This window comes from Salvelinus alpinus, chromosome 1 (assembly GCF_045679555.1).
Source record: "Salvelinus alpinus chromosome 1, SLU_Salpinus.1, whole genome shotgun sequence".
Lineage (NCBI taxonomy): Eukaryota > Metazoa > Chordata > Actinopteri > Salmoniformes > Salmonidae > Salvelinus > Salvelinus alpinus.
Genome location: NC_092086.1, coordinates 713,093 through 737,947, shown reverse-complemented (window position 1 = coordinate 737,947; position 24,855 = coordinate 713,093). Strand labels below are relative to the sequence as shown.

At 49.2% G+C, this 24,855-nt stretch overlaps 1 protein-coding gene across 3 annotated transcripts in view; it reads left to right on the top strand.

The window, feature by feature from the left end:
- The window catches only part of card11 (caspase recruitment domain family, member 11), a 259,869-nt gene that overhangs the window by 185,557 nt on the left and 49,457 nt on the right, over window positions 1–24,855 (top strand). For all 3 annotated transcript variants that reach the window (XM_071390369.1, XM_071390373.1, XM_071390381.1), the window contains 2 exons: window positions 513–695; window positions 810–934. In XM_071390369.1, the coding sequence (XP_071246470.1) occupies window positions 513–695; window positions 810–934 (308 nt within the window). The remainder of the gene's footprint in view (window positions 1–512; window positions 696–809; window positions 935–24,855) is intronic.

Here is a 24,855-nt window from a genome sequence, read left to right as displayed (position 1 = left end):
ATATACCTATACACTACACCTGTTTCTCTCTCTCTCTATATATATATACCTATACACTACACCTGTTTCTCTCTCTATATATATACCTATACACTACACCTGTTTCTCTCTCTATATATATATACCTATACACTACACCTGTTTCTCTCTCTCTCTCTATATATATACCTATACACTACACCTGTTTCTCTCTATATATATATACCTATACACTACACCTGTTTCTCTCTCTATATATATATACCTATACACTACACCTGTTTCTCTCTCTCTATATATATATACAGTGGGGAGAACAAGTATTTGATACACTGCCGATTTTGCAGGTTTTCCTACTTACAAAGCATGTAGAGGTCTGTAATTCTTATCATAGGTACACTTCAACTGTGAGAGACGGAATCTAAATCAAACAGACTCCAACCTCTCCACAATGGCCAAGACCAGAGAGCTGTGTAAGGACCTGTACCCTTTACAATGTGTGTGTGTGTGTGTGTGTGTGTGTGTGTGTGAAGACTGTGCAGACCCATACAGTGATGTGAGTAGGAGTGTGAACCTGGTTCCGTACAGCCTGGTCTCCCCCCAGCGGGTCCAGAGGAAGAGGCCGGTTCTGATCAGTCCAAACAGTCTGGCCCGGACCGTTATACAGAAGATACTCAACATGGGCGGAGCCATGGACTTCAACATCTGCAAACCAGGTCGGGTCGGGTTGTGTGTGTTTAATATTATTTAGTTATATTAATAAAGGTAGTGTGTTCCAGATGTCCTAACTAAATGTATTTAGTTATATTAATAAAGGTAGTGTGTTCCAGATGTCCTAACTAAAGAAGAGTTCTTAATGAGACAGAGGATTGACCCCATCATCTCCTCCAGAGAGAAAAACCCCAACACCTTCGAGGTTGTCTCTCCTGAGAACATAGAGGCCGTCGCTGCCAAGGTACTAGTTTGTAGAACCTTTATTTTAGCAGGGAGTCCCATTGAGACCAAGGCCTCTTTTCCAATACAACGTCATAAAACCATACGATAATACAAGCAATTTAAAAAGCAAACACATTCCTCTACAATGAGGTCCTCCATTTTAAAGAGCGACTGCATTTAAACAAAAAGCAACAAATCCCCGAAGTGTAAATGGGATCCTTTTGGTCATAAAGTCTTCTGGTCATAGAGTGTGGAACATCCGTGCGTCACAACGGGTAAATTAATGTTTGGATTTGACGATGTTCATTTGCCCACTAACATGGGGTGAACAGCTGTCGCTCTCTACCTAATAGACAGTGAGACAGGGGTGAACAGCTGTCCCTCTCTACCTAATAGACAGTGAGACAGGGGTGAACAGCTGTCGCTCTCTACCTAATAGACAGTGAGACAGACCTGCCCAGCAGCTCCAACTTTCTTTACATAAAACAACACGCCGCCCATTTTTTTAACTTGAGAAATACTGCACCAAACACCTTAGTTAGATGTACAATTTTGCAACTAAAACATCCTTTGTTAAAAACAGATTTCTTAAATTGTCTTAGATTCATTCTGGGGATTTCTTTTGAGTGAAATAGGCTTCTGCGCCTACAGTGGCTCCAGAGGGACAAACATCATTAACCAAACGCAGAATCGTTCAGGAAAACTCCAAGACTGAAATCTTGCTTTTCTAATGAACAACAGAAAAACACACGTGCCAATCGGTTGTTCAGTAGTTTAACAACTTGATCTGTCCTGGAGGCCCCGGAGCATCAAGGTGCAGAGAGCTCTGCAGATCATTCCATTAAGGTCCTCCATTAACAACTTGATCTGCCCTGGAGGCCCCGGAGCATCAAGGTGCAGAGAGCTCTGCAATAACATCTGCTAAACATGTCTATGCGACCAAAATGTTTATTTTGTTTTAATTTGATAATTCCATACACGGGTGCAAAAAATCAAAGCAGATTCCCATAATTCTGTCGTTAACCATCCCTGTGATCAGGTCTGGTGACTCCTAATTTAACAATGGAGTAAGGTATGGAGGAAGTTTTCACAAGAGGGCTTTCTAAACAAAACAATAGAATCAAGTCAAATCAATACAACAAGTGTAGACTACCAGCCAATGTACAGAACAAACAGCGAGATTTATATTCACCACGTCCTTGTTCAGCCACAATTGAAGTACATTTTGAAGCTTAGAAAAGATCTAAGCTGAGTGTTGATTGAAGATTCAAAAATATTCACTAGACAGTTTAGAGATCAGGAGATCATTACTCAGGGGTCAACACCTTTCTAGAGAAGGAGCACATGGGCAGCCTTCCAGAAACCTGAGTGACAAGACAGTTTAGAGATCAGGAGATCATTACTCAGGGGTCAACACCTTTCTAGAGAGGGAGCACATGGGCAGCCTTCCAGAAACCTGAGTGACAAGACAGTTTAGAGATCAGGAGATCATTACTCAGGGGTCAACACCTTTCTAGAGAGGGAGCACATGGGCAGCCTTCCAGAAACCTGAGTGACAAGACCGTTTAGAGATCAGGAGATCATTACTCAGGGGTCGCCACCTTTCTAGAGAGGGAGCACATGGGCAGCCTTCCAGAAACCTGAGTGACAAGACAGTTTAGAGATCAGGAGATCATTACTCAGGGGTCAACACCTTTCTAGAGAGGGAGCACATGGGCAGCCTTCCAGAAACCTGAGTGACAAGACAGTTTAGAGATCAGGAGATCATTAGTCAGGGGTCGCCACCTTTCTAGAGAGGGAGCACATGGGCAGCCTTTCAGAAACCTGTGTGACAAGACAGTTTAGAGATCAGGAGATCATTACTCAGGGGTCACCACCTTTCTAGAGAGGGAGCACATGGGCAGCCTTCCAGAAACCTGAGTGACAAGACAGTTTAGAGATCAGGAGATCATTACTCAGGGGTCAACACCTTTCTAGAGAGGGAGCACATGGGCAGCCTTCCAGAAACCTGAGTGACAAGACCGTTTAGAGATCAGGAGATCATTACTCAGGGGTCACCACCCTTCTAGAGAGGGAGCACATGGGCAGCCTTCCAGAAACCTGAGTGACAAGACAGTTTAGAGATCAGGAGATCATTACTCAGGGGTCAACACCTTTCTAGAGAGGGAGCACATGGGCAGCCTTCCAGAAACCTGAGTGACAAGACAGTTTAGAGATCAGGAGATCATTACTCAGGGGTCAACACCTTTCTAGAGAGGGAGCACATGGGCAGCCTTCCAGAAACCTGAGTGACAAGACCGTTTAGAGATCAGGAGATCATTACTCAGGGGTCGCCACCTTTCTAGAGAGGGAGCACATGGGCAGCCTTCCAGAAACCTGAGTGACAAGACAGTTTAGAGATCAGGAGATCATTACTCAGGGGTCAACACCTTTCTAGAGAGGGAGCACATGGGCAGCCTTCCAGAAACCTGAGTGACAAGACAGTTTAGAGATCAGGAGATCATTACTCAGGGGTCACCACCTTTCTAGAGAGGGAGCACATGGGCAGCCTTCCAGAAACCTGTGTGACAAGACAGTTTAGAGATCAGGAGATCATTACTCAGGGGTCACCACCTTTCTAGAGAGGGAGCACATGGGCAGCCTTCCAGAAACCTGAGTGACAAGACAGTTTAGAGATCAGGAGATCATTACTCAGGGGTCAACACCTTTCTAGAGAGGGAGCACATGGGCAGCCTTCCAGAAACCTGAGTGACAAGACCGTTTAGAGATCAGGAGATCATTACTCAGGGGTCACCACCCTTCTAGAGAGGGAGCACATGGGCAGCCTTCCAGAAACCTGAGTGACAAGACAGTTTAGAGATCAGGAGATCATTACTCAGGGGTCAACACCTTTCTAGAGAGGGAGCACATGGGCAGCCTTCCAGAAACCTGAGTGACAAGACAGTTTAGAGATCAGGAGATCATTACTCAGGGGTCAACACCTTTCTAGAGAGGGAGCACATGGGCAGCCTTCCAGAAACCTGAGTGACAAGACCGTTTAGAGATCAGGAGATCATTACTCAGGGGTCGCCACCTTTCTAGAGAGGGAGCACATGGGCAGCCTTCCAGAAACCTGAGTGACAAGACAGTTTAGAGATCAGCAGATCATTACTCAGGGGTCAACACCTTTCTAGAGAGGGAGCACATGGGCAGCCTTCCAGAAACCTGAGTGTCAAGACCGTTTAGGGATCAGGAGATCATTACTCAGGGGTCGCCACCTTTCTAGAGAGGGAGCACATGGGCAGCCTTCCAGAAACCTGAGTGACAAGACCGTTTAGAGATCAGGAGATCATTACTCAGGGGTCACCACCTTTCTAGAGAGGGAGCACATGGGCAGCCTTCCAGAAACCTGAGTGACAAGACAGTTTAGAGATCAGGAGATCATTACTCAGGGGTCAACACCTTTCTAGAGAGGGAGCACATGGGCAGCCTTCCAGAAACCTGAGTGACAAGACCGTTTAGAGATCAGGAGATCATTACTCAGGGGTCACCACCCTTCTAGAGAGGGAGCACATGGGCAGCCTTCCAGAAACCTGAGTGACAAGACAGTTTAGAGATCAGGAGATCATTACTCAGGGGTCAACACCTTTCTAGAGAGGGAGCACATGGGCAGCCTTCCAGAAACCTGAGTGACAAGACAGTTTAGAGATCAGGAGATCATTACTCAGGGGTCAACACCTTTCTAGAGAGGGAGCACATGGGCAGCCTTCCAGAAACCTGAGTGACAAGACCGTTTAGAGATCAGGAGATCATTACTCAGGGGTCGCCACCTTTCTAGAGAGGGAGCACATGGGCAGCCTTCCAGAAACCTGAGTGACAAGACAGTTTAGAGATCAGGAGATCATTACTCAGGGGTCAACACCTTTCTAGAGAGGGAGCACATGGGCAGCCTTCCAGAAACCTGAGTGTCAAGACCGTTTAGGGATCAGGAGATCATTAGTCAGGGGTCGCCACCTTTCTAGAGAGGGAGCACATGGGCAGCCTTCCAGAAACCTGAGTGACAAGACCGTTTAGAGATCAGGAGATCATTACTCAGGGATCACCACCTTTCTAGAGAGGGAGCACATGGGCAGCCTTCCAGAAACCTGAGTGACAAGACAGTTTAGAGATCAGGAGATCATTACTCAGGGGTCAACACCTTTCTAGAGAGGGAGCACATGGGCAGCCTTCCAGAAACCTGAGTGACAAGACCGTTTAGAGATCAGGAGATCATTACTCAGGGGTCACCACCCTTCTAGAGAGGGAGCACATGGGCAGCCTTCCAGAAACCTGAGTGACAAGACAGTTTAGAGATCAGGAGATCATTACTCAGGGGTCAACACCTTTCTAGAGAGGGAGCACATGGGCAGCCTTCCAGAAACCTGAGTGACAAGACAGTTTAGAGATCAGGAGATCATTACTCAGGGGTCAACACCTTTCTAGAGAGGGAGCACATGGGCAGCCTTCCAGAAACCTGAGTGACAAGACCGTTTAGAGATCAGGAGATCATTACTCAGGGGTCGCCACCTTTCTAGAGAGGGAGCACATGGGCAGCCTTCCAGAAACCTGAGTGACAAGACAGTTTAGAGATCAGGAGATCATTACTCAGGGGTCAACACCTTTCTAGAGAGGGAGCACATGGGCAGCCTTCCAGAAACCTGAGTGACAAGACAGTTTAGAGATCAGGAGATCATTACTCAGGGGTCGCCACCTTTCTAGAGAGGGAGCACATGGGCAGCCTTCCAGAAACCTGTGTGACAAGACAGTTTAGAGATCAGGAGATCATTACTCAGGGGTCACCACCTTTCTAGAGAGGGAGCACATGGGCAGCCTTCCAGAAACCTGAGTGACAAGACAGTTTAGAGATCAGGAGATCATTACTCAGGGGTCAACACCTTTCTAGAGAGGGAGCACATGGGCAGCCTTCCAGAAACCTGAGTGACAAGACCGTTTAGAGATCAGGAGATCATTACTCAGGGGTCACCACCCTTCTAGAGAGGGAGCACATGGGCAGCCTTCCAGAAACCTGAGTGACAAGACAGTTTAGAGATCAGGAGATCATTACTCAGGGGTCAACACCTTTCTAGAGAGGGAGCACATGGGCAGCCTTCCAGAAACCTGAGTGACAAGACAGTTTAGAGATCAGGAGATCATTACTCAGGGGTCAACACCTTTCTAGAGAGGGAGCACATGGGCAGCCTTCCAGAAACCTGAGTGACAAGACCGTTTAGAGATCAGGAGATCATTACTCAGGGGTCGCCACCTTTCTAGAGAGGGAGCACATGGGCAGCCTTCCAGAAACCTGAGTGACAAGACAGTTTAGAGATCAGGAGATCATTACTCAGGGGTCAACACCTTTCTAGAGAGGGAGCACATGGGCAGCCTTCCAGAAACCTGAGTGTCAAGACCGTTTAGGGATCAGGAGATCATTACTCAGGGGTCGCCACCTTTCTAGAGAGGGAGCACATGGGCAGCCTTCCAGAAACCTGAGTGACAAGACCGTTTAGAGATCAGGAGATCATTACTCAGGGGTCACCACCTTTCTAGAGAGGGAGCACATGGGCAGCCTTCCAGAAACCTGAGTGACAAGACAGTTTAGAGATCAGGAGATCATTACTCAGGGGTCGCCACCTTTCTAGAGAGGGAGCACATGGGCAGCCTTCCAGAAACCTGTGTGACAAGACAGTTTAGAGATCAGGAGATCATTACTCAGGGGTCAACACCTTTCTAGAGAGGGAGCACATGGGCAGCCTTCCAGAAACCTGAGTGGCAAGACAGTTTAGAGATCAGGAGATCATTACTCAGGGGTCAACACCTTTCTAGAGAGGGAGCACATGGGCAGCCTTCCAGAAACCTGAGTGACAAGACAGTTTAGAGATCAGGAGATCATTACTCAGGGGTCAACACCTTTCTAGAGAGGGAGCACATGGGCAGCCTTCCAGAAACCTGAGTGACAAGACAGTTTAGAGATCAGGAGATCATTACTCAGGGGTCAACACCTTTCTAGAGAGGGAGCACATGGGCAGCCTTCCAGAAACCTGAGTGACAAGACAGTTTAGAGATCAGGAGATCATTACTCAGGGGTCAACACCTTTCTAGAGAGGGAGCACATGGGCAGCCTTCCAGAAACCTGAGTGACAAGACAGTTTAGAGATCAGGAGATCATTACTCAGGGGTCAACACCTTTCTAGAGAGGGAGCACATGGGCAGCCTTCCAGAAACCTGAGTGACAAGACAGTTTAGAGATCAGGAGATCATTACTCAGGGTTCAACACCTTTCTAGAGAGGGAGCACATGGGCAGCCTTCCAGAAACCTGAGTGTCAAGACCGTTTAGGGATCAGGAGATCATTACTCAGGGGTCAACACCTTTCTAGAGAGGGAGCACATGGGCAGCCTTCCAGAAACCTGAGTGTCAAGACCGTTTAGGGATCAGGAGATCATTACTCAGGGGTCAACACCTTTCTAGAGAGGGAGCACATGGGCAGCCTTCCAGAAACCTGAGTGACAAGACAGTTTAGGGATCAGGAGATCATTACTCAGGGGTCGCCACCTTTCTAGAGAGGGAGCACATGGGCAGCCTTCCAGAAACCTGAGTGACAAGACAGTTTAGAGATCAGGAGATGATTACTCAGGGGTCAACACCTTTCTAGAGAGGGAGCACATGGGCAGCCTTCCAGAAACCTGAGTGACAAGACAGTTTAGAGATCAGGAGATCATTACTCAGGGGTCATCACCTTTCTAGAGAGGGAGCACATGGGCAGCCTTCCAGAAACCTGAGTGACAAGACAGTTTAGAGATCAGGAGATCATTACTCAGGGGTCGCCACCTTTCTAGAGAGGGAGCACATGGGCAGCCTTCCAGAAACCTGAGTGACAAGACAGTTTAGAGATCAGGAGATCATTACTCAGGGGTCGCCACCTTTCTAGAGAGGGAGCACATGGGCAGCCTTCCAGAAACCTGAGTGTCAAGACCGTTTAGAGATCAGGAGATCATTACTCAGGGGTCACCACCTTTCTAGAGAGGGAGCACATGGGCAGCCTTCCAGAAACCTGAGTGACAAGACAGTTTAGAGATCAGGAGATCATTACTCAGGGGTCAACACCTTTCTAGAGAGGGAGCACATGGGCAGCCTTCCAGAAACCTGAGTGACAAGACCGTTTAGAGATCAGGAGATCATTACTCAGGGGTCAACACCTTTCTAGAGAGGGAGCACATGGGCAGCCTTCCAGAAACCTGAGTGACAAGACAGTTTAGAGATCAGGAGATCATTACTCAGGGGTCAACACCTTTCTAGAGAGGGAGCACATGGGCAGCCTTCCAGAAACCTGAGTGACAAGACCGTTTAGAGATCAGGAGATCATTACTCAGGGGTCAACACCTTTCTAGAGAGGGAGCACATGGGCAGCCTTCCAGAAACCTGAGTGACAAGACAGTTTAGAGATCAGGAGATCATTACTCAGGGGTCAAAACCTTTCTAGAGAGGGAGCACATGGGCAGCCTTCCAGAAACCTGAGTGACAAGACAGTTTAGGGATCAGGAGATCATTACTCAGGGGTCAACACCTTTCTAAATAGGGAGCACATGGGCAGCCTTCCAGAAACCTGAGTGACAAGACAGTTTAGAGATCAGGAGATCATTACTCAGGGGTCAACACCTTTCTAGAGAGGGAGCACATGGGCAGCCTTTCAGAAACCTGAGTGACAAGACCGTTTAGAGATCAGGAGATCATTACTCAGGGGTCACCACCTTTCTAGAGAGGGAGCACATGGGCAGCCTTCCAGAAACCTGAGTGACAAGACCGTTTAGAGATCAGGAGATCATTATTCAGGGGTCGCCACCTTTTAGAGAGGGAGCACATGGGCAGCCTTCCAGAAACCTGAGTGACAAGACAGTTTAGAGTTCAGGAGATCGTTACTCAGGGGTCGCCACCTTTCTAGAGAGGGAGCACATAGGCAGCCTTCCAGAAACCTGAGTGACAAGACAGTTTAGAGATCAGGAGATCATTACTCAGGGGTCGCCACCTTTCTAGAGAGGGAGCACATGGGCAGCCTTCCAGAAACCTGAGTGACAAGACAGTTTAGAGATCAGGAGATCATTACTCAGGGGTCAACACCTTTCTAGAGAGGGAGCACATGGGCAGCCTTCCAGAAACCTGAGTGACAAGACAGTTTAGAGATCAGGAGATCATTACTCAGGGGTCAACACCTTTCTAGAGAGGGAGCACATGGGCAGCCTTCCAGAAACCTGAGTGACAAGACAGTTTAGAGATCAGGAGATCATTACTCAGGGGTCAACACCTTTCTAGAGAGGGAGCACATGGGCAGTCTTCCAGAAACCTGAGTGACAAGACAGTTTAGAGATCAGGAGATCATTACTCAGGGGTCAACACCTTTCTAGAGAGGGAGCACATGGGCAGCCTTCCAGAAACCTGAGTGACAAGACAGTTTAGAGATCAGGAGATCATTACTCAGGGTTCAACACCTTTCTAGAGAGGGAGCACATGGGCAGCCTTCCAGAAACCTGAGTGTCAAGACCGTTTAGGGATCAGGAGATCATTACTCAGGGGTCAACACCTTTCTAGAGAGGGAGCACATGGGCAGCCTTCCAGAAACCTGAGTGTCAAGACCGTTTAGGGATCAGGAGATCATTACTCAGGGGTCAACACCTTTCTAGAGAGGGAGCACATGGGCAGCCTTCCAGAAACCTGAGTGACAAGACAGTTTAGGGATCAGGAGATCATTACTCAGGGGTCGCCACCTTTCTAGAGAGGGAGCACATGGGCAGCCTTCCAGAAACCTGAGTGACAAGACAGTTTAGAGATCAGGAGATGATTACTCAGGGGTCAACACCTTTCTAGAGAGGGAGCACATGGGCAGCCTTCCAGAAACCTGAGTGACAAGACAGTTTAGAGATCAGGAGATCATTACTCAGGGGTCATCACCTTTCTAGAGAGGGAGCACATGGGCAGCCTTCCAGAAACCTGAGTGACAAGACAGTTTAGAGATCAGGAGATCATTACTCAGGGGTCGCCACCTTTCTAGAGAGGGAGCACATGGGCAGCCTTCCAGAAACCTGAGTGACAAGACAGTTTAGAGATCAGGAGATCATTACTCAGGGGTCGCCACCTTTCTAGAGAGGGAGCACATGGGCAGCCTTCCAGAAACCTGAGTGTCAAGACCGTTTAGAGATCAGGAGATCATTACTCAGGGGTCACCACCTTTCTAGAGAGGGAGCACATGGGCAGCCTTCCAGAAACCTGAGTGACAAGACAGTTTAGAGATCAGGAGATCATTACTCAGGGGTCAACACCTTTCTAGAGAGGGAGCACATGGGCAGCCTTCCAGAAACCTGAGTGACAAGACCGTTTAGAGATCAGGAGATCATTACTCAGGGGTCAACACCTTTCTAGAGAGGGAGCACATGGGCAGCCTTCCAGAAACCTGAGTGACAAGACAGTTTAGAGATCAGGAGATCATTACTCAGGGGTCAACACCTTTCTAGAGAGGGAGCACATGGGCAGCCTTCCAGAAACCTGAGTGACAAGACCGTTTAGAGATCAGGAGATCATTACTCAGGGGTCAACACCTTTCTAGAGAGGGAGCACATGGGCAGCCTTCCAGAAACCTGAGTGACAAGACAGTTTAGAGATCAGGAGATCATTACTCAGGGGTCAACACCTTTCTAGAGAGGGAGCACATGGGCAGCCTTCCAGAAACCTGAGTGACAAGACAGTTTAGGGATCAGGAGATCATTACTCAGGGGTCAACACCTTTCTAAATAGGGAGCACATGGGCAGCCTTCCAGAAACCTGAGTGACAAGACAGTTTAGAGATCAGGAGATCATTACTCAGGGGTCAACACCTTTCTAGAGAGGGAGCACATGGGCAGCCTTCCAGAAACCTGAGTGACAAGACCGTTTAGAGATCAGGAGATCATTACTCAGGGGTCACCACCTTTCTAGAGAGGGAGCACATGGGCAGCCTTCCAGAAACCTGAGTGACAAGACCGTTTAGAGATCAGGAGATCATTACTCAGGGGTCGCCACCTTTTAGAGAGGGAGCACATGGGCAGCCTTCCAGAAACCTGAGTGACAAGACAGTTTAGAGTTCAGGAGATCGTTACTCAGGGGTCGCCACCTTTCTAGAGAGGGAGCACATAGGCAGCCTTCCAGAAACCTGAGTGACAAGACAGTTTAGAGATCAGGAGATCATTACTCAGGGGTCGCCACCTTTCTAGAGAGGGAGCACATGGGCAGCCTTCCAGAAACCTGAGTGACAAGACAGTTTAGAGATCAGGAGATCATTACTCAGGGGTCGCCACCTTTCTAGAGAGGGAGCACATGGGCAGCCTTCCAGAAACCTGAGTGACAAGACCGTTTAGAGATCAGGAGATCATTACTCAGGGGTCACCACCTTTCTAGAGAGGGAGCACATGGGCAGCCTTCCAGAAACCTGAGTGACAAGACCGTTTAGAGATCAGGAGATCATTACTCAGGGGTCACCACCTTTCTAGAGAGGGAGCACATGGGCAGCCTTCCAGAAACCTGAGTGACAAGACCGTTTAGAGATCAGGAGATCATTACTCAGGGTCACCACCTTTCTAGAGAGGGAGCACATGGGCAGCCTTCCAGAAACCTGAGTGACAAGACCGTTTAGAGATCAGGAGATCATTACTCAGGGGTCAACACCTTTCTAGAGAGGGAGCACATGGGCAGCCTTCCAGAAACCTGAGTGACAAGACTGTTTAGAGATCAGGAGATCATTACTCAGGGGTCAACACCTTTCTAGAGAGGGAGCACATGGGCAGCCTTCCAGAAACCTGAGTGACAAGACAGTTTAGAGATCAGGAGATCATTACTCAGGGGTCAACACCTTTCTAGAGAGGGAGCACATGGGCAGCCTTCCAGAAACCTGAGTGACAAGACCGTTTAGAGATCAGGAGATCATTACTCAGGGGTCAACACCTTTCTAGAGAGGGAGCACATGGGCAGCCTTCCAGAAACCTGAGTGACAAGACCGTTTAGAGATCAGGAGATCATTACTCAGGGGTCAACACCTTTCTAGAGAGGGAGGACATGGGCAGCCTTCCAGAAAGCTGAGTGACAAGACCGTTTAGAGATCAGGAGATCATTACTCAGGGGTCGCCACCTTTCTAGAGAGGGAGCACATGGGCAGCCTTCCAGAAACCTGAGTGACAAGACAGTTTAGAGATCAGGAGATCATTACTCAGGGGTCAACACCTTTCTAGAGAGGGAGCACATGGGCAGCCTTCCAGAAACCTGAGTGACAAGACAGTTTAGAGATCAGGAGATCATTACTCAGGGGTCACCACCTTTCTAGAGAGGGAGCACATGGGCAGCCTTCCAGAAACCTGAGTGACAAGACAGTTTAGAGATCAGGAGATCATTACTCAGGGGTCAACACCTTTCTAGAGAAGGAGCACATGGGCAGCCTTCCAGAAACCTGAGTGACAAGACCGTTTAGAGATCAGGAGATCATTACTCAGGGGTCGCCACCTTTCTAGAGAGGGAGCACATGGTCAGCCTTCCAGAAACCTGAGTGACAAGACAGTTTAGAGATCAGGAGATCATTACTCAGGGGTCAACACCTTTCTAGAGAGGGAGCACATGGGCAGCCTTCCAGAAACCTGAGTGACAAGACAGTTTAGAGATCAGGAGATCATTACTCAGGGGTCACCACCTTTCTAGAGAGGGAGCACATGGGCAGCCTTCCAGAAACCTGAGTGACAAGACAGTTTAGAGATCAGGAGATCATTACTCAGGGGTCACCACCCTTCTAGAGAGGGAGCACATGGGCAGCCTTCCAGAAACCTGAGTGACAAGACAGTTTAGAGATCAGGAGATCATTACTCAGGGGTCACCACCTTTCTAGAGAGGGAGCACATGGGCAGCCTTCCAGAAACCTGAGTGACAAGACCGTTTAGAGATCAGGAGATCATTACTCAGGGGTCAACACCTTTCTAGAGAGGGAGCACATGGGCAGCCTTCCAGAAACCTGAGTGACAAGACAGTTTAGAGATCAGGAGATCATTACTCAGGGGTCAACACCTTTCTAGAGAGGGAGCACATGGGCAGCCTTCCAGAAACCTGAGTGACAAGACAGTTTAGGGATCAGGAGATCATTACTCAGGGGTCAACACCTTTCTAAATAGGGAGCACATGGGCAGCCTTCCAGAAACCTGAGTGACAAGACAGTTTAGAGATCAGGAGATCATTACTCAGGGGTCAACACCTTTCTAGAGAGGGAGCACATGGGCAGCCTTCCAGAAACCTGAGTGACAAGACCGTTTAGAGATCAGGAGATCATTACTCAGGGGTCACCACCTTTCTAGAGAGGGAGCACATGGGCAGCCTTCCAGAAACCTGAGTGACAAGACCGTTTAGAGATCAGGAGATCATTACTCAGGGGTCGCCACCTTTTAGAGAGGGAGCACATGGGCAGCCTTCCAGAAACCTGAGTGACAAGACAGTTTAGAGTTCAGGAGATCGTTACTCAGGGGTCGCCACCTTTCTAGAGAGGGAGCACATAGGCAGCCTTCCAGAAACCTGAGTGACAAGACAGTTTAGAGATCAGGAGATCATTACTCAGGGGTCGCCACCTTTCTAGAGAGGGAGCACATGGGCAGCCTTCCAGAAACCTGAGTGACAAGACAGTTTAGAGATCAGGAGATCATTACTCAGGGGTCAACACCTTTCTAGAGAGGGAGCACATGGGCAGCCTTCCAGAAACCTGAGTGACAAGACAGTTTAGAGATCAGGAGATCATTACTCAGGGGTCAACACCTTTCTAGAGAGGGAGCACATGGGCAGCCTTCCAGAAACCTGAGTGACAAGACAGTTTAGAGATCAGGAGATCATTACTCAGGGGTCAACACCTTTCTAGAGAGGGAGCACATGGGCAGTCTTCCAGAAACCTGAGTGACAAGACAGTTTAGAGATCAGGAGATCATTACTCAGGGGTCAACACCTTTCTAGAGAGGGAGCACATGGGCAGCCTTCCAGAAACCTGAGTGACAAGACAGTTTAGAGATCAGGAGATCATTACTCAGGGTTCAACACCTTTCTAGAGAGGGAGCACATGGGCAGCCTTCCAGAAACCTGAGTGTCAAGACCGTTTAGGGATCAGGAGATCATTACTCAGGGGTCAACACCTTTCTAGAGAGGGAGCACATGGGCAGCCTTCCAGAAACCTGAGTGTCAAGACCGTTTAGGGATCAGGAGATCATTACTCAGGGGTCAACACCTTTCTAGAGAGGGAGCACATGGGCAGCCTTCCAGAAACCTGAGTGACAAGACAGTTTAGGGATCAGGAGATCATTACTCAGGGGTCGCCACCTTTCTAGAGAGGGAGCACATGGGCAGCCTTCCAGAAACCTGAGTGACAAGACAGTTTAGAGATCAGGAGATGATTACTCAGGGGTCAACACCTTTCTAGAGAGGGAGCACATGGGCAGCCTTCCAGAAACCTGAGTGACAAGACAGTTTAGAGATCAGGAGATCATTACTCAGGGGTCATCACCTTTCTAGAGAGGGAGCACATGGGCAGCCTTCCAGAAACCTGAGTGACAAGACAGTTTAGAGATCAGGAGATCATTACTCAGGGGTCGCCACCTTTCTAGAGAGGGAGCACATGGGCAGCCTTTCAGAAACCTGAGTGACAAGACAGTTTAGAGATCAGGAGATCATTACTCAGGGGTCGCCACCTTTCTAGAGAGGGAGCACATGGGCAGCCTTCCAGAAACCTGAGTGTCAAGACCGTTTAGAGATCAGGAGATCATTACTCAGGGGTCACCACCTTTCTAGAGAGGGAGCACATGGGCAGCCTTCCAGAAACCTGAGTGACAAGACAGTTTAGAGATCAGGAGATCATTACTCAGGGGTCAACACCTTTCTAGAGAGGGAGCACATGGGCAGCCTTCCAGAAACCTGAGTGACAAGACCGTTTAGAGATCAGGAGATCATTACTCAGGGGTCAACACCTTTCTAGAGAGGGAGCACATGGGCAGCCTTCCAGAAACCTGAGTGACAAGACAGTTTAGAGATCAGGAGATCATTACTCAGGGGTCAACACCTTTCTAGAGAGGGAGCACATGGGCAGCCTTCCAGAAACCTGAGTGACAAGACCGTTTAGAGATCAGGAGATCATTACTCAGGGGTCAACACCTTTCTAGAGAGGGAGCACATGGGCAGCCTTCCAGAAACCTGAGTGACAAGACAGTTTAGAGATCAGGAGATCATTACTCAGGGGTCAACACCTTTCTAGAGAGGGAGCACATGGGCAGCCTTCCAGAAACCTGAGTGACAAGACAGTTTAGGGATCAGGAGATCATTACTCAGGGGTCAACACCTTTCTAAATAGGGAGCACATGGGCAGCCTTCCAGAAACCTGAGTGACAAGACAGTTTAGAGATCAGGAGATGATTACTCAGGGGTCAACACCTTTCTAGAGAGGGAGCACATGGGCAGCCTTCCAGAAACCTGAGTGACAAGACAGTTTAGAGATCAGGAGATCATTACTCAGGGGTCATCACCTTTCTAGAGAGGGAGCACATGGGCAGCCTTCCAGAAACCTGAGTGACAAGACAGTTTAGAGATCAGGAGATCATTACTCAGGGGTCGCCACCTTTCTAGAGAGGGAGCACATGGGCAGCCTTCCAGAAACCTGAGTGACAAGACAGTTTAGAGATCAGGAGATCATTACTCAGGGGTCGCCACCTTTCTAGAGAGGGAGCACATGGGCAGCCTTCCAGAAACCTGAGTGTCAAGACCGTTTAGAGATCAGGAGATCATTACTCAGGGGTCACCACCTTTCTAGAGAGGGAGCACATGGGCAGCCTTCCAGAAACCTGAGTGACAAGACAGTTTAGAGATCAGGAGATCATTACTCAGGGGTCAACACCTTTCTAGAGAGGGAGCACATGGGCAGCCTTCCAGAAACCTGAGTGACAAGACCGTTTAGAGATCAGGAGATCATTACTCAGGGGTCAACACCTTTCTAGAGAGGGAGCACATGGGCAGCCTTCCAGAAACCTGAGTGACAAGACAGTTTAGAGATCAGGAGATCATTACTCAGGGGTCAACACCTTTCTAGAGAGGGAGCACATGGGCAGCCTTCCAGAAACCTGAGTGACAAGACCGTTTAGAGATCAGGAGATCATTACTCAGGGGTCAACACCTTTCTAGAGAGGGAGCACATGGGCAGCCTTCCAGAAACCTGAGTGACAAGACAGTTTAGAGATCAGGAGATCATTACTCAGGGGTCAACACCTTTCTAGAGAGGGAGCACATGGGCAGCCTTCCAGAAACCTGAGTGACAAGACAGTTTAGGGATCAGGAGATCATTACTCAGGGGTCAACACCTTTCTAAATAGGGAGCACATGGGCAGCCTTCCAGAAACCTGAGTGACAAGACAGTTTAGAGATCAGGAGATCATTACTCAGGGGTCAACACCTTTCTAGAGAGGGAGCACATGGGCAGCCTTCCAGAAACCTGAGTGACAAGACCGTTTAGAGATCAGGAGATCATTACTCAGGGGTCACCACCTTTCTAGAGAGGGAGCACATGGGCAGCCTTCCAGAAACCTGAGTGACAAGACCGTTTAGAGATCAGGAGATAATTACTCAGGGGTCGCCACCTTTTAGAGAGGGAGCACATGGGCAGCCTTCCAGAAACCTGAGTGACAAGACAGTTTAGAGTTCAGGAGATCGTTACTCAGGGGTCGCCACCTTTCTAGAGAGGGAGCACATAGGCAGCCTTCCAGAAACCTGAGTGACAAGACAGTTTAGAGATCAGGAGATCATTACTCAGGGGTCGCCACCTTTCTAGAGAGGGAGCACATGGGCAGCCTTCCAGAAACCTGAGTGACAAGACAGTTTAGAGATCAGGAGATCATTACTCAGGGGTCGCCACCTTTCTAGAGAGGGAGCACATGGGCAGCCTTCCAGAAACCTGAGTGACAAGACCGTTTAGAGATCAGGAGATCATTACTCAGGGGTCACCACCTTTCTAGAGAGGGAGCACATGGGCAGCCTTCCAGAAACCTGAGTGACAAGACCGTTTAGAGATCAGGAGATCATTACTCAGGGGTCACCACCTTTCTAGAGAGGGAGCACATGGGCAGCCTTCCAGAAACCTGAGTGACAAGACCGTTTAGAGATCAGGAGATCATTACTCAGGGTCACCACCTTTCTAGAGAGGGAGCACATGGGCAGCCTTCCAGAAACCTGAGTGACAAGACCGTTTAGAGATCAGGAGATCATTACTCAGGGGTCAACACCTTTCTAGAGAGGGAGCACATGGGCAGCCTTCCAGAAACCTGAGTGACAAGACTGTTTAGAGATCAGGAGATCATTACTCAGGGGTCAACACCTTTCTAGAGAGGGAGCACATGGGCAGCCTTCCAGAAACCTGAGTGACAAGACAGTTTAGAGATCAGGAGATCATTACTCAGGTGTCACCACCTTTCTAGAGAGGGAACACATGGGCAGCCTTCCAGAAACCTGAGTGACAAGACCGTTTAGAGATCAGGAGATCATTACTCAGGGGTCAACACCTTTCTAGAGAGGGAGCACATGGGCAGCCTTCCAGAAACCTGAGTGACAAGACCGTTTAGAGATCAGGAGATCATTACTCAGGGTCACCACCTTTCTAGAGAGGGAGCACATGGGCAGCCTTCCAGAAACCTGAGTGACAAGACAGTTTAGAGATCAGGAGATCATTACTCAGGGGTCAACACCTTTCTAGAGAGGGAGCACATGGGCAGCCTTCCAGAAACCTGAGTGACAAGGCAGTTTAGAGATCAGGAGATCATTACTCAGGGGTCATCACCTTTCAAGAGAGGGAGCACATGGGCAGCCTTCCAGAAACCTGAGTGACAAGACAGTTTAGAGATCAGGAGATCATTACTCAGGGGTCGCCACCTTTCTAGAGAGGGAGCACATGGGCAGCCTTCCAGAAACCTGAGTGACAAGACAGTTTAGGGATCAGGAGATCATTACTCAGGGGTCACCACCATTCTAGAGGGAGCACATGGGCAGCCTTCCAGAAACCTGAGTGACAAGACAGTTTAGAGATCAGGAGATCATTACTCAGGTGTCACCACCTTTCTAGAGAGGGAACACATGGGCAGCCTTCCAGAAACCTGAGTGACAAGACCGTTTAGAGATCAGGAGATCATTACTCAGGGGTCACCACCTTTCTAGAGAGGGAGCACATGGGCAGCCTTCCAGAAACCTGAGTGACAAGACCGTTTAGAGATCAGGAGATCATTACTCAGGGGTCGCCACCTTTCTAGAGAGGGAGCACATGGGCAGCCTTCCAGAAACCTGAGTGACAAGACAGTTTAGAGATCAGGAGATCATTACTCAGGGGTCAACACCTTTCTAGAGAGGGAGCACATGGGCAGCCTTCCAGAAACCTGAGTGACAAGACAGTTTAGAGATCAGGAGATCATTACTCAGGGGTCGCCACCTTTCTAGAGAGGGAGCACATGGGCAGCCTTCCAGAAACCTGAGTGACTAGACAGTTTAGAGATCAGGAGATCATTGCTCAGGGGTCAACACCTTTCTAGAGAGGGAGCACATGGGCAGCCTTCCAGAAACCTGAGTGACAAGACCGTTTAGAGATCAGGAGATCATTACTCAGGGGTCAACACCTTTCTAGAGAGGGAGCACATGGGCAGCCTTCCAGAAACCTGAGTGACAAGACCGTTTAGAGATCAGGAGATCATTACTCAGGGGTCAACACCTTTCTAGAGAGGGAGCACATGGGCAGCCTTCCAGAAACCTGAGTGACAAGACAGTTTAGAGATCAGGAGATCATTACTCAGGGGTCACCACCTTTCTAGAGAGGGAGCACATGGGCAGCCTTCCAGAAACCCGAGTGACAAGACAGTTTAGAGATCAGGAGATCATTACTCAGGGGTCACCACCCTTCTAGAGAGGGAGCACATGGGCAGCCTTCCAGAAACCTGAGTGACAAGACAGTTTAGAGATCAGGAGATCATTACTCAGGGGTCAACACCTTTCTAGAGAGGGAGCACATGGGCAGCCTTCCAGAAACCTGAGTGACAAGACAGTTTAGGGATCAGGAGATCATTACTCAAGGGTCACCACCTTTCTAGAGGGAGCACATGGGCAGCCTTCCAGAAACCTGAGTGACAAGACAGTTTAGAGATCAGGAGATCATTACTCAGGGGTCAACACCTTTCTAGAGAGGGAGCACATGGGCAGCCTTCCAGAAACCTGAGTGACAAGACAGTTTAGAGATCAGGAGATCATTACTCAGGGGTCACCACCTTTCTAGAGAGGGAGCACATGGGCAGCCTTCCAGAAACCTGAGTGACAAGACAGTTTAGAGATCAGGAGATCATTACTCAGGGGTCACCACCTTTCTAGAGAGGGAGCACATGGGCAGCCTTCCAGAAACCTGAGTGACAAGACCGTTTAGAGATCAGGAGATCATTACTCAGGGGTCAACACCTTTCTAGAGAGGGAGGACATGGGCAGCCTTCCAGAAAGCTGAGTGACAAGACCGTTTAGAGATCAGGAGATCATTACTCAGGGGTCGCCACCTTTCTAGAGAGGGAGCACATGGGCAGCCTTCCAGAAACCTGAGTGACAAGACAGTTTAGAGATCAGGAGATCATTACTCAGGGGTCAACACCTTTCTAGAGAGGGAGCACATGGGCAGCCTTCCAGAAACCTGAGTGACAAGACCGTTTAGAGATCAGGAGATCATTACTCAGGGGTCAACACCTTTCTAGAGAGGGAGCACATGGGCAGCCTTCCAGAAACCTGAGTGACAAGACCGTTTAGAGATCAGGAGATCATTACTCAGGGGTCAACACCTTTCTAGAGAGGGAGCACATGGGCAGCCTTCCAGAAACCTGAGTGACAAGACAGTTTAGAGATCAGGAGATCATTACTCAGGGGTCGCCACCTTTCTAGAGAGGGAGCACATGGGCAGCCTTCCAGAAACCCGAGTGACAAGACAGTTTAGAGATCAGGAGATCATTACTCAGGGGTCACCACCCTTCTAGAGAGGGAGCACATGGGCAGCCTTCCAGAAACCTGAGTGACAAGACAGTTTAGAGATCAGGAGATCATTACTCAGGGGTCAACACCTTTCTAGAGAGGGAGCACATGGGCAGCCTTCCAGAAACCTGAGTGACAAGACAGTTTAGGGATCAGGAGATCATTACTCAAGGGTCACCACCTTTCTAGAGGGAGCACATGGGCAGCCTTCCAGAAACCTGAGTGACAAGACAGTTTAGAGATCAGGAGATCATTACTCAGGGGTCAACACCTTTCTAGAGAGGGAGCACATGGGCAGCCTTCCAGAAACCTGAGTGACAAGACAGTTTAGAGATCAGGAGATCATTACTCAGGGGTCACCACCTTTCTAGAGAGGGAGCACATGGGCAGCCTTCCAGAAACCTGAGTGACAAGACAGTTTAGAGATCAGGAGATCATTACTCAGGGGTCACCACCTTTCTAGAGAGGGAGCACATGGGCAGCCTTCCAGAAACCTGAGTGACAAGACCGTTTAGAGATCAGGAGATCATTACTCAGGGGTCAACACCTTTCTAGAGAGGGAGGACATGGGCAGCCTTCCAGAAAGCTGAGTGACAAGACCGTTTAGAGATCAGGAGATCATTACTCAGGGGTCGCCACCTTTCTAGAGAGGGAGCACATGGGCAGCCTTCCAGAAACCTGAGTGACAAGACAGTTTAGAGATCAGGAGATCATTACTCAGGGGTCAACACCTTTCTAGAGAGGGAGCACATGGGCAGCCTTCCAGAAACCTGAGTGACAAGACCGTTTAGAGATCAGGAGATCATTACTCAGGGGTCAACACCTTTCTAGAGAGGGAGCACATGGGCAGCCTTCCAGAAACCTGAGTGACAAGACCGTTTAGAGATCAGGAGATCATTACTCAGGGGTCAACACCTTTCTAGAGAGGGAGCACATGGGCAGCCTTCCAGAAACCTGAGTGACAAGACAGTTTAGAGATCAGGAGATCATTACTCAGGGGTCAACACCTTTCTAGAGAGGGAGCACATGGGCAGCCTTCCAGAAACCTGAGTGACAAGACAGTTTAGAGATCAGGAGATCAGTACTCAGGGGTCACCACCTTTCTAGAGAGGGAGCACATGGGCAGCCTTCCAGAAACCTGAGTGACAAGACAGTTTAGAGATCAGGAGATCATTACTCAGGGGTCAACACCTTTCTAGAGAAGGAGCACATGGGCAGCCTTCCAGAAACCTGAGTGACAAGACCGTTTAGAGATCAGGAGATCATTACTCAGGGGTCGCCACCTTTCTAGAGAGGGAGCACATGGTCAGCCTTCCAGAAACCTGAGTGACAAGACAGTTTAGAGATCAGGAGATCATTACTCAGGGGTCAACACCTTTCTAGAGAGGGAGCACATGGGCAGCCTTCCAGAAACCTGAGTGACAAGACAGTTTAGAGATCAGGAGATCATTACTCAGGGGTCACCACCTTTCTAGAGAGGGAGCACATGGGCAGCCTTCCAGAAACCTGAGTGACAAGACAGTTTAGAGATCAGGAGATCATTACTCAGGGGTCACCACCCTTCTAGAGAGGGAGCACATGGGCAGCCTTCCAGAAACCTGAGTGACAAGACAGTTTAGAGATCAGGAGATCATTACTCAGGGGTCACCACCTTTCTAGAGAGGGAGCACATGGGCAGCCTTCCAGAAACCTGAGTGACAAGACAGTTTAGAGATCAGGAGATCATTACTCAGGGGTCAACACCTTTCTAGAGAGGGAGCACATGGGCAGCCTTCCAGAAACCTGAGTGACAAGACCGTTTAGAGATCAGGAGATCATTACTCAGGGGTCAACACCTTTCTAGAGAGGGAGCACATGGGCAGGCTTCCAGAAACCTGAGTGACAAGACCGTTTAGAGATCAGGAGATCATTACTCAGGGGTCGCCACCTTTCAAGAGAGGGAGCACATGGGCAGCCTTCCAGAAACCTGAGTGACAAGACCGTTTAGAGATCAGGAGATCATTACTCAGGGGTCAACACCTTTCTAGAGAGGGAGCACATGGGCAGCCTTCCAGAAACCTGAGTGACAAGACAGTTTAGAGATCAGGAGATCATTACTCAGGGGTCAACACCTTTCTAGAGAGGGAGCACATGGGCAGCCTTCCAGAAACCTGAGTGACAAGACAGTTTAGAGATCAGGAGATCATTACTCAGGGGTCGCCACCTTTCTAGAGAGGGAGCACATGGGCAGCCTTCCAGAAACCTGAGTGACAAGACCGTTTAGAGATCAGGAGATCATTACTCAGGGGTCGCCACCTTTCTAGAGAGGGAGCACATGGGCAGCCTTCCAGAAACCTGAGTGACAAGACAGTTTAGAGATCAGGAGATCATTACTCAGGGGTCAACACCTTTCTAGAGAGGGAGCACATGGGCAGCCTTCCAGAAACCTGAGTGACAAGACAGTTTAGAGATCAGGAGATCATTACTCAGGGGTCAACACCTTTCTAGAGAGGGAGCACATGGGCAGCCTTCCAGAAACCTGAGTGACAAGACAGTTTAGAGATCAGGAGATCATTACTCAGGGGTCGCCACCTTTCTAGAGAGGGAGCACATGGGCAGCCTTCCAGAAACCTGAGTGACAAGACCGTTTAGAGATCAGGAGATCATTACTCAGGGGTCAACACCTTTCTAGAGAGGGAGCACATGGGCAGCCTTCCAGAAACCTGAGTGACAAGACCGTTTAGAGATCAGGAGATCATTACTCAGGGGTCGCCACCTTTCTAGAGAGGGAGCACATGGGCAGCCTTCCAGAAACCTGAGTGACAAGACAGTTTAGAGATCAGGAGATCATTACTCAGGGGTCAACACCTTTCTAGAGAGGGAGCACATGGGCAGCCTTCCAGAAACCTGAGTGACAAGACCGTTTAGAGATCAGGAGATCATTACTCAGGGGTCGCCACCTTTCTAGAGAGGGAGCACATGGGCAGCCTTCCAGAAACCTGAGTGACAAGACAGTTTAGAGATCAGGAGATCATTACTCAGGGGTCAACACCTTTCTAGAGAAGGAGCACATGGGCAGCCTTCCAGAAACCTGAGTGACAAGACCGTTTAGAGATCAGGAGATCATTACTCAGGGGTCGCCACCTTTCTAGAGAGGGAGCACATGGGCAGCCTTCCAGAAACCTGAGTGACAAGACAGTTTAGAGATCAGGAGATCATTACTCAGGGGTCAACACCTTTCTAGAGAGGGAGCACATGGGCAGCCTTCCAGAAACCTGAGTGACAAGACCGTTTAGAGATCAGGAGATCATTACTCAGGGGTCAACACCTTTCTAGAGAGGGAGCACATGGGCAGCCTTCCAGAAACCTGAGTGACAAGACAGTTTAGAGATCAGGAGATCATTACTCAGGGGTCACCACCTTTCTAGAGAGGGAGCACATGGGCAGCCTTCCAGAAACCTGAGTGACAAGACAGTTTAGAGATCAGGAGATCATTACTCAGGGGTCACCACCCTTCTAGAGAGGGAGCACATGGGCAGCCTTCCAGAAACCTGAGTGACAAGACAGTTTAGAGATCAGGAGATCATTACTCAGGGGTCAACACCTTTCTAGAGAGGGAGCACATGGGCAGCCTTCCAGAAACCTGAGTGACAAGACAGTTTAGAGATCAGGAGATCATTACTCAGGGGTCAACACCTTTCTAGAGAGGGAGCACATGGGCAGGCTTCCAGAAACCTGAGTGACAAGACCGTTTAGAGATCAGGAGATCATTACTCAGGGGTCGCCACCTTTCAAGAGAGGGAGCACATGGGCAGCCTTCCAGAAACCTGAGTGACAAGACCGTTTAGAGATCAGGAGATCATTACTCAGGGGTCAACACCTTTCTAGAGAGGGAGCACATGGGCAGCCTTCCAGAAACCTGAGTGACAAGACAGTTTAGAGATCAGGAGATCATTACTCAGGGGTCAACACCTTTCTAGAGAGGGAGCACATGGGCAGCCTTCCAGAAACCTGAGTGACAAGACCGTTTAGAGATCAGGAGATCATTACTCAGGGGTCGCCACCTTTCTAGAGAGGGAGCACATGGGCAGCCTTCCAGAAACCTGAGTGACAAGACCGTTTAGAGATCAGGAGATCATTACTCAGGGGTCGCCACCTTTCTAGAGAGGGAGCACATGGGCAGCCTTCCAGAAACCTGAGTGACAAGACAGTTTAGAGATCAGGAGATCATTACTCAGGGGTCAACACTTTTCTAGAGAGGGAGCACATGGGCAGTCTTCCAGAAACCTGAGTGACAAGACAGTTTAGAGATCAGGAGATCATTACTCAGGGGTCAACACCTTTCTAGAGAGGGAGCACATGGGCAGCCTTCCAGAAACCTGAGTGACAAGACAGTTTAGAGATCAGGAGATCATTACTCAGGGGTCAACACCTTTCTAGAGAGGGAGCACATGGGCAGCCTTCCAGAAACCTGAGTGACAAGACAGTTTAGAGATCAGGAGATCATTACTCAGGGGTCGCCACCTTTCTAGAGAGGGAGCACATGGGCAGCCTTCCAGAAACCTGAGTGACAAGACCGTTTAGAGATCAGGAGATCATTACTCAGGGGTCAACACCTTTCTAGAGAGGGAGCACATGGGCAGCCTTCCAGAAACCTGAGTGACAAGACCGTTTAGAGAACAGGAGATCATTACTCAGGGGTCGCCACCTTTCTAGAGAGGGAGCACATGGGCAGCCTTCCAGAAACCTGAGTGACAAGACAGTTTAGAGATCAGGAGATCATTACTCAGGGGTCAACACCTTTCTAGAGAGGGAGCACATGGGCAGCCTTCCAGAAACCTGAGTGACAAGACAGTTTAGAGATCAGGAGATCATTACTCAGGGGTCG